Here is a 10,476-nt window from a genome sequence, read left to right on the forward strand (position 1 = left end):
ATTAGGATGTATATCGTTTGAATCGGATATATCGGAGTTCATTATCAAGATTATTGTTTTATATAATTTGTTTGGAATTACGCGTATTATTTTCATTTTTGCTGAAGTTTCGAATATGTATTGGAGTTGTTTCATCGGATTTTTGTTATGTAGTTTGAGATCTTTATTTCAAATCGGAGCTGATTTAATTTTCAATTGGATATATCGTTGTAGTTTTTACGCTCTGAACTGAGAGACATTGCTTAATTGCATCATCCGATCGAGCTGATTTAAGTTTCTTTCAGATATTTTGTACGTTGAGGTGAGATATATTCGAAATTAACCAGATTTTCATATTTACGACTTGTTTTGTGAGATATATTCGATATTAAGATTGTTTTTGTTTATTTATACAGAGCATTTGGTTTATTATGTTGAATTCTAGTGTTATTGATGGTGATTTGTATTCTTCTATGTGTGAGAGTGAAGAAGAAGATGTTGAGAACTCATTTTTTGAAGGTATCAGTTATCGAATTATTTTGTTGTTTTTAATTTTGTTGATTATCATTTATTGACATATGAATATGTTAATATGAATAAATTGTTGTCTTATTCATATATGAATAAACGTGTCATAATTGTAATTTTGAATTTATTATTATTTTCGTTTTATTCATATATGAATAAGTTATGTTTATTTTATATATTTTAAATCCTCATGAATTTTATGTATTCATATATGAATGTTTTATTAATCCATTAATAAACATTGTTTTTTTTATTCATATGAATTTCATGTATTCTTATATGATTGTTTTATCCATGCATTATTAGATTGTTTTAGTTTTATAATTTTTTAGGTGGTGAATCTTCGAGTTCAGTAGATGATGCGCAATATTGTGGTGATATAATTGGAGAACATGTCTATAAGCTAGATGTACTTGTTCAACTTATTCCATTTAAAGATTTAATCTTCAAATCATTAAAGTTGGCCATCAAAATGTATTATGAGTATGCTGAAATTGGTGGTTTTGATGTGAGATTGAGCACGCAGTCAAGGTTTGATAACAAGATTATAAAGAAGAAACGTGTTATATGTAATCGTGGTGGCAAACAAAAAAAGAAATATTGTGACACATTGGGTACAAGTGGTGTTAGGAGGAAACGAAATTCAAATTCAAGAGTTATTGGTTGTCAAGCAAAGATTATATTTGAATCTGTATATGGAACTCCAGATTATAAAGTTTTTCAGTTTGATGAACTTCACAACCATCCACTTGAGAAGAGAAGAGATTTAAAAAAAAAGCGAGGCAAATGTCATATTCAGAAAAAAGAGTTTATAGTGCGTGCTTCCACATCAAAAATAGGCCCAACTATGGCTCATAAGTTGAGGGCAAGTCTGAGAGGTGGGTATGAGTTTGTAAAGCCCAAAGTAGTTGACTATAGAAATTTAAGGAGAGATATCAACAGAGGTATAGGTTATAAAGATGCCCAAATGATAGTAAACACAATGAATGACCGTCGAGCTCACTATCCAAATTACTCATTTGAGTTTAATTGTCAAGATAATGTTTTGGACTGTATGTTTTGGGTTGATGAAATGGACAAGATATATTATGCTGAATTTGGTGATGTTATCTCGTTTGATGTGACTTTCCGAACAAACAAGTAAGTTATTCTATCTACTTTTTTATTGCTTATTCATATATGAATATTTTAACTTTTACGTTTCATGTTCAGTTTTTATTGTTGAAATTATTCTAATAATATAATGTAATTGTATTCATACATGAATATTTTTATGTTTACTTATGAATACATCAAAAATTGACTTTAATGAACACTTTTTTCTGTGTGTGTTAGGTATCGAATGGTTTTTGTTCCATTTACTGCTATTGACCATCATAAAAAATCAGTTACTATTGGAGCGGGTTTGCTAAGCAATGAAAGCATTGAGTCCTACTCTTGGTTGCTTAAAGCGTTTCTTAAAACTCATGGGAAAGAACCAACACTTGTTTTAACCGATCAAGATGCTGCAATAAAACAAACTATTGAGAATGTTTTTCCTAATTCAAAGTACCGATTATGTATGTGGCATATAATGAAGAAGTTGAAAAACAAGGTATTATTTTATTATATTTCAAATATGTATGATAGTATTTAGTTATTCATAGATGAATATAGTAATTTTTTCTAATATTAGTTTATTCATTTATGAATATTTATTGATATTTTACTTATTCATATTTATTCATTTATGAATAAATATAGAAGTTTATATTATTTTTGTTTTAATACAGATATCAAATGATTTATTTACAAACACAGACTTTAGAAAAAGATTCTCGAAGCTTGTTTGGGACATTAATATGAAACATGATGTATTTGAGGTGAAATGGGGTTTGCTTATGAATGAATTCAATCTGGAAGACACGAGATGGTTTAAAGACATGTTTACAAAACGTGATTCATGGATACCTGGATATTTTAATGATATTGCAATGTGTGGGTTGATAAAGACTACGTCGAGGTCAGAGAGTATGAATTCATTCTTTAATACCTACTCAGAAAGTGGTAATTTACTTTTGAATTTCATGATGAATTACGACACTGCTATTCAAAAGCAAAGGAATACTCAACGAGAGCTTGATAAGGCATCAAAGAAATCATCATATAAAATGCAAACACCTCGAGAAATAGAACTACAAGCATCAAAGGTTTATACAAGTACATTATTTTTTGAGGTGCAAAAGGAAATATATAAAGCAAGTTTTTTCTGTACATACTCGTATGTTGGTATTGAAGATGGGTGGGAAGCTTATATTGTGCAACACAACAACACTAAAAGCGAATTTAAAAATGAATTTAAGGTAATTTAATAGTTTTTTTTATGAAAAATGTAATGTTTATATATATTCATATATGAATACTTATATATGATTGTTCATATATGAATGTAAATGTGTAATTTTTGTTTAAATTGTTTTTTCATTTTTTTATTATGTTTTTCTATCAGGTTAAAATAAAAGGTGAATAGAAAGAAATAAATTGCAATTGTGAACATTTCAAGCGTATGGGTGTTTTATGCAGACATGCTTTTACAATAATGATGAGATGTGGTGTGAAAGAAATTCCTGAAACGTACATTCTGAAAAGATGGAGAAAGGATGTGATATCAAGAAATTATCATTTTAGTTCTATTCAATCTGATTCAGGGGATTGTGAGAATGTGAAGCTAGTCAATGATTCATATTATAATTTTGAATCGTGTTTGGATATTGTAAGAGATGACAAAAAGAAATTGGCTTTGTTTGCTGAGAAACAACAGATGCTGTTGAAGGAATTTGAGAGTGAGAGTGATTATACATCCGCTGGATTGAAAAGCAAGATGGATGGTGAAGTCGTATGCAAGCTTATGGGTGTTTCTATTCCTATTCCAAAAGAGATTAATATTCATGTTCCTCAAGTTCAAAGCAATAAAGGTTCTGGAATCAAGAAAAGAATTCCATGTGCAGGTGAAGTAGTATATGAAAATTCTAAAAAAGAACATAGAATGAGGTACCTGAAACCAAAACCGAAACCGTAAGAACAAAGCTTAGTGAGTTCCCCCATCATACCACATACCATACAATATCATCGGTATCTTTCAACCGGTAATCATCGTCGGTATCTTTCAACCGGTAATCATCATCAGTATCTTTCAACCGGTAATCATCATCGGTATCTTTCAACCGGTAACTGTCATCGGTATGTTTCAACCGGTAACTGGGGACTATTCCACCCCTACCACTAGCATACAACAACAAGATATAAGCATACAGTCAGGCATATCCGAGTACTGACCTACCCTTCGGTCCTAAGGATCGCTACCAGGGAAACTAATCCCTATTATACACGTAACATATCATACAGATAAAACTCATGACCAAAGCACGTAACCAGACCAAGATAATTATCACAAAGACAATCATCTTCTAAATACCCTTCTTTGGTGGGCCGGCATTGTGGCCTTAGACCCACCCCTACTGGAAGGTAACTCACCTCGTACGAGTAGCTGCTGATAATCTGTGCGGGAAACCTCTGTCTGCTGCTGCTCCGGAAATCCTCCGGCTACAATCCCCACAAAACACTCAGTCAGAATCTGATATCTACTGTTAGGGTAAAATGACTATTTTACCCCCAACCAAGTCCAAGTCAAAGTCAACTTCCAGTTGACCCGACTCGCCGAGTTAGGCCGTCAACTCGTCGAGTCCCTTCCCTTTACTCGTCCTTATCCACGAATCGACTCGTCGAGTTTGGCAACGACTCGACGAGTTCCCCTTCTTTACGAACATCAATGAACCTTCATCTGACTCGCCGAGTCGTATGAACAACTCGTCGAGTTCACCTTCAACTGATGAACAAGTCCTGACCTTGACTCGCCGATTTGTATGAACAACTCGTCGAGTTCATCTTCAAACATAAGAAGATTACCTTGGACTCGCCGAGTCTGTTCTAGCACTCGTCGAGTCCCATGAACTCCCGGTCTAAAACTAAGTCCAATGCGTCGGGTCACTCTTTCTGTCCTGCTACAACCCTTCTAACACCCAACGGAGTTCTTTGACCCTCAACAGATATGGGACTCAAAGCCTTGGACTCGTCGAGTCCTAAGAACTGACTCGCCGAGTCTATAACGTCCACACCCTAAATCCTCGATTTCTGATGTACATTACTTGTCCAAATGATAGATCCAAGCCCCTAAGCTCGATCTAGCACGTAAATTTTCGAACTTTACGTGCATGCATGGGACTTTTGAGCTTAAAAGGCTCTAAAATGGCTCTTATGTTGCATGGGGCCTTCCTTGAGTGCAAAAGCAACCTAAATCTGCCTTGTGACCCCTCCCAAGACTTAGATCCGAAGTCTTGACCCCCAACCATGTTTGCAATCATGGTTGGCTACCTCATATGGCTTAAAAAGCCCTAAATCTCCCCAAAAAGGGATCTAACAAACAAGCAAGCAAGGTACAGACTTTATACCTTTCAAAGACTGCAAATGATGAACCAAACTCGAATCCTTCAGTCTCCTCTTGATCCTTCTATGCTCTTCCTCCTTCCTTGAGGTCAAAACCCACAAAAATCACTCAAAAGCCTTAGATCTTGCACCAAAACACTTAGGGTTTGCTATGGAGGGTTTCTGGGAGCATAAAGGGGCGATGGAGGCTGCATAAGGTTGTTTAAATAGGGTGCAAACCCTCAGATTAGGGTTTTGTCCAGTCAGAGCCTACTCGTCGAGTCCGAGACCCGACTCGACGAGTCCATCACTTAAATCCCGCGTCTCATCCCGCTTCTACTCGGTGAGTTGGTCCTTCAACTCGCCGAGTCCAAGGCCAAAAATGCAAAATAGTTAAATAAAAATACATACCAAGAGCCAGGTGCTACAAATCTCCCCCACTTATTTTAGACTTCGTCCTCGAAGTCTTCTGCTCGATCCTGGAATAGCTCTGGGTAATGCTCCATCTTCTCATCCATCGGCTCCCAGGTCTATTCCAAGCCCTTCCGGTGCTGCCATTGCACCTTCACGAGCTCCACCCTCTTGTTCCTCAGATCCTTCGACTTCCGGTCAAGAATCGCTATAGGCCGCTCAATGTAATTCAGGCTGTCATCGACCTGAATATCCTCTATTGGTACCACTGCCGAGTCGTCTACCAGGCACTTCCGCAGTTGGGAGACGTGAAAAGTGCTATGAATCTGATTGAGTTCGGCTGGCAGATCCAACCTATATGCCACCTTGCCCACCCGGGCTATAACCTTGAAGGGTCCAATATACGTGGGACCCAACTTGCCCCGTTTCCTGAATCGGATGACGCCCTTCCATGGCGACACCTTCATGAGAACCATATCCCCGACCTGAAACTCCAGGTCCGATCGGCGCTTGTCGGCATAACTTTTCTGCCGACTCTGAGCAGTCTGAAGTCTGCTCCGAACCTGCTGAATCCTCTCTGTCGTCTGGAGCACCACTTCGGTGCTCCCCATGACTCTCTGGCCAACCTCACCCCAACATATCGGGGTTCTGCACTTCTTCCCGTATAACATCTCGAAGGGAGGATGGTCAATACTCGCATGATAGCTATTATTATACGAGAACTCCGCCAACGGAAGGTAGGTATCCCAGCTACCTCCGAAGTCTAAAACACATGCCCGCAGCATATCCTCTAATGTATGGATGGTTCGCTCGCTCTGACCATCCGTCTGCGGGTGAAAGGCGGTGCTAAAATGCAGACGAGTACCCAGCTCGTCATGAAACTTCTTCCAAAACCTGGAAGTGAACCGCACATCCCTGTCGGAAATCACTGAAACTGGCACTCCGTGCCGAGCTACCACCTCTCGGATATAGATGTCGGCCAACTTCTCGGCCGAGATGCTCTCCTGGATCGGTATGAAATGGGCACTCTTGGTCAACCGATCCACGATTACCCAAATCGAATCCACTCCCCGTCCAGTCTTGGGAAGCTTGGTGATGAAATCCATGGTAATATCTTCCCATTTCCAAATGGGAATATCTAATGGCTGGATCTTGCCGCGTGGCCTCTGGTGCTCGGCCTTGACCTTCCTACAGGTCAAGCACCGCTCCACATACCATGCTACGTCTCGCTTCATGCAGGGCCACCAATAATCAAGACGAAGATCTCTATACATCTTCGTCGCTCCGGGATGGATAGAAAATCTGGATTTGTGTGCCTCCTCCATCAGGATCTTGCGCACGCCTCCATGATAAGGGACCCACACCCTACGGTGAAGAGTCAATAAACCTCGGCTATCATAGTCGAAGGAGGAAACCTGCCCCACAATCCGCTCGCTCTTCCGATGTTACTCCTTCATGGCCTCCTGCTGGGCCTCCCGTATCTGCTCCAACAGCGGAGTCACCACTGTCATCCTCAGACAGATATCCTTGATCGGCGCTGCCTTGCGGCTAAGCGCGTCGGCCACCATATTGGCCTTCCCCGGGTGGTAAAGGATCTCGCAATCGTAATCCTTCACCATGTCCAACCACCGACGCTGCCTCATGTTTAGATTCGGCTGATCCATGAGGTACCTCAAACTCTTATGGTCCGTGTAGATGGTACAACGAAAACCATAGAGGTAATGACGCCAAATCTTGAGGTCAAAAACAATAGCCCCCAGCTCCAAATCATGCGTCGGGTAATTCGCCTCGTGAGGCTTCAGCTGCCTCGAAGCGTATGCAATAACATGCCCTCTCTGCATCAGTACCGCGCCCAAACCTGAGATGGACGCATCACAATATACCACAAAATCCTCCATGCCCTCCGGCAGGGCTAAGATTGGCGCCTCGCACAATCTCTGTCTTAATGTCTCGAATGCGGCCTGCTGCTCAGGCCCCCAGCGAAAGACCACGACTTTCCTCGTCAGCCTGGTCAGGGGCACGACTATCTTGGAGAAGTCCTGAATGAATCTCCGATAGTAGCCTGCCAATCCCAGAAAGCTCTGAATCTCATATGGAGACCTCGGGACTTCCCACCTCATCACGGCCTCAACCTTGGCCGGATCTACCGAAATCCCGTTCTGGTTGACAAGGTGCCCAAGAAAATGCACCTCGCGCAACCAGAACTCACACTTGGAGAACTTAGCATACAAGTTCTCCCTTCTCAAAGTCTCCAGAACCTCTCGCAGATGCTCCTCGTGCTCCTCCTACGTCTTGGAATAGACCAAGATGTCATCGATGAAAACTATCGCAGACCGATCCAGCATCGGCCTGCACACACGGTTCATGAGATCCATGAACGCGGCAGGAGCGTTGGTGAGCCCGAAAGGCATCACCACAAACTCATAGTGACCATAACGGGTCCGAAAGGCAGTCTTCTGCACATCCTCCTCTCTGACCCTCATCTGGTGATACCCTGAACGCAGATCAATCTTGGAGAACCAAGACGCTCCCTGTAGCTGGTCAAAGAGGTCATCAATCCTCGGGAGTGGGTAACGGTTCTTCACCGTTACCTTATTCAGCTCCTGATAATCTATACACATCCGATGCGACCCGTCCTTCTTCTTCACAAACAGAATCAGGGCTCCCAAGGGAGAACTACTCGGTCTAATGAACCCCTTGTCTAACAGCTCATGCAGCTGTGTAGACAACTCCTGCATCTCAGGAGGAGCCAACCGATACGGTGCCTTGGCTATTGGAGCCGCACCAGGGACTAGGTCGATCCTGAACTCCACCTGTCGCTCCGGAGGTATCCCAGGCAACTCCTCGGGGAATACGTCCGCAAACTCTCGTACCACGGGCACATCGCCCACCGTCGCCCTACCTGCCTCCCGGGTATCCATAACATAGGCGACATAACCTGCACAACCCTGCTGGAGGTAGCGCCTAGCCCTCGCTGCCGAACATAAAGCAGGTCCTCGCTGTGGCCTCTCGCCCTGAACCACCAGCTCTCCCCCACTAGGGGTCCTAATCCGTATTGACTGCTGCGCGCAGTCAATCACTGCCCCATTGGGGCTCAGCCAATCCATACCAATAATAACCTTGTTCCCCCGCAAAGGTATGGGAACCAAGTCCACCAGGTAACGTTCCACGAACAGCCTCAAAACACAACCCCGGTAGACCTCTGACGGTCGAACCGACCGGTCGTCCGCAATCTCGACCTCTAGAGGGAAATCTAACGTGCCCGACGACTCAGGAAACTTCTTGCTAAGCGCAAGAGAGACAAACGATCGGGTAGCACCCGAATCAAACAATACCTGAACTGGAATACCGTTCACATGGAATGATCCTAAACAGAGCGCATACATAACATATCAACATCACAGCAGCATATCATAAAAGCATAAACAAGAAGTCATACCCGTCACCACATCGGGTGCAGCGCGTGCCTCCTCGGCTGTCAGCTGAAATGCTCGGCTCCGAACCACTGGAGCCTCTATCTTGGCCTTCCGGCCATCCACAACCCGTGCTGTCGCTGGAGTCGGCGCCACTGCCGGCGCCGCTGCTGCTGTCAATCTAGGGCAATTGGCCTTTTTATGGCCCTTCTGATTGCAATGAAAGCAAATCAGGTCTGATATCTGAATCACAGGAGTAGGGGCAGTACAATCTCTGCCAAAATGGCCAACCTTGCCACACTTATAGCAGCCTGAAACCGGCTCTGATACCAACTTGTAACATCCCAAAATGCCCAAAATGCCCAACTTGTAACATCCCGAGGGTGTGTCCGAATCCCTCAAACCAGGGCTCTGATACCAACTTGTAACATCCCAATTTTTAAGTCCAAAAATTTCTTTTTAATTAACTGTCTCATAAAAACATTCATAAGAAAATATTGTGAAAACACATCATCTCATAAAACAATGTATCATGTCTGAAAACCCAAGTCATAAAATAATAACATATCAGAGTACAATCCCAGAAAACTCCATGCGGAAATCATGTGTGTGTGTGATGCGATGCTACGCCGCCGGCTCCTTCCCCTTAGACGAAGAGGTACCTGAAACCAAAACCAAAACCGTAAGAACAAAGCTTAGTGAGTTCCCCCATCATACCACATACCATACAATATCATCGGTATCTTTCAACCGGTAATCATCGTCGGTATCTTTCAACCGGTAATCATCATAGGTATCTTTCAACCGGTAATCATCATCAGTATCTCTCAACCGGTAACTGTCATCGGTATGTTTCAAGCGGTAACTGGGGACTATTCCACCCCTACCACTAGCATACAACAACAAGATATAAGCATACAGTCAGGCATATCCGGGTACTGACCTACCCTTCGGTCCTAAGGACCGCTACCAGGGAAACTAATCCCTATTATACACGTAACATATCATACAGATAAAACTCATGACCAAAGCACGTAACCAGACCAAGATAATTATCACAAAGACAATCATCTTCTAAATACCCCTCTTTGGTGGGCCGACATTGTGGCCTTAGACCCACCCCTACTGGAAGGTAACTCACCTCGTACGAGTAGCTGCTGATAATCTGTGCGGGAAACCTCTGTCTGCTGCTGCTCCGGAAATCCTCCGGCTACAATCCCCACAAAACACTCAGTCAGAATCTGATATCTACTCTTAGGGTAAAATGACTATTTTACCCCCAACCAAGTCCAAGTCAAAGTCAACTTCCAGTTGACCCGACTCGCCGAGTTGGGCCGTCAACTTGTCGAGTCCCTTCCCTTTACTCGTCCTTATCCACGACTCGACTCGTCGAGTTTCGCAACGACTCGACGAGTTCCCCTTCTTTACGAACATCAATGAACCTTCATCCGACTCGCCGAGTCGTATGAACAACTCATCGAGTTCACCTTCAACTGATGAACAAGTCCTGACCTTGACTCGCCGAGTTGTATGAACAACTCGTCGAGTTCATCTTCAAACATAAGAAGATTGCCTTGGACTCGCCGAGTCTGTTCTAGCACTCGTCGAGTCCCATGAACTCCCGGTCTAAAACTAAGTCCAATGCGTTGGGTCACTCTTTCTGTCCTGCTACAACCCTTCTAGC

The 10,476-nt window shown here is 42.6% G+C and overlaps 1 protein-coding gene across 1 annotated transcript in view; it reads left to right on the forward strand.

The window, feature by feature from the left end:
• LOC145127716 (protein FAR1-RELATED SEQUENCE 5-like) overlaps positions 1-3,016 on the forward strand; it is a 46,725-nt gene extending 43,709 nt beyond the window's left edge. Inside the window, exons 2-6 of the mRNA XM_079062862.1 lie at positions 396-498; positions 840-1,647; positions 1,843-2,101; positions 2,280-2,849; positions 2,996-3,016. Of these exons, the coding sequence (XP_078918988.1) occupies positions 396-498; positions 840-1,647; positions 1,843-2,101; positions 2,280-2,849; positions 2,996-3,016 (1,761 nt within the window). The remainder of the gene's footprint in view (positions 1-395; positions 499-839; positions 1,648-1,842; positions 2,102-2,279; positions 2,850-2,995) is intronic.
• Positions 3,017-10,476: the final 7,460 nt, after the last annotated feature.

Source organism: Lactuca virosa, chromosome 7, assembly GCF_052849685.1.
Source record: "Lactuca virosa cultivar CGN04683 chromosome 7, Lactuca_virosa_CGN04683_v6, whole genome shotgun sequence".
Classification (NCBI taxonomy): Eukaryota; Viridiplantae; Streptophyta; class Magnoliopsida; order Asterales; family Asteraceae; genus Lactuca; species Lactuca virosa.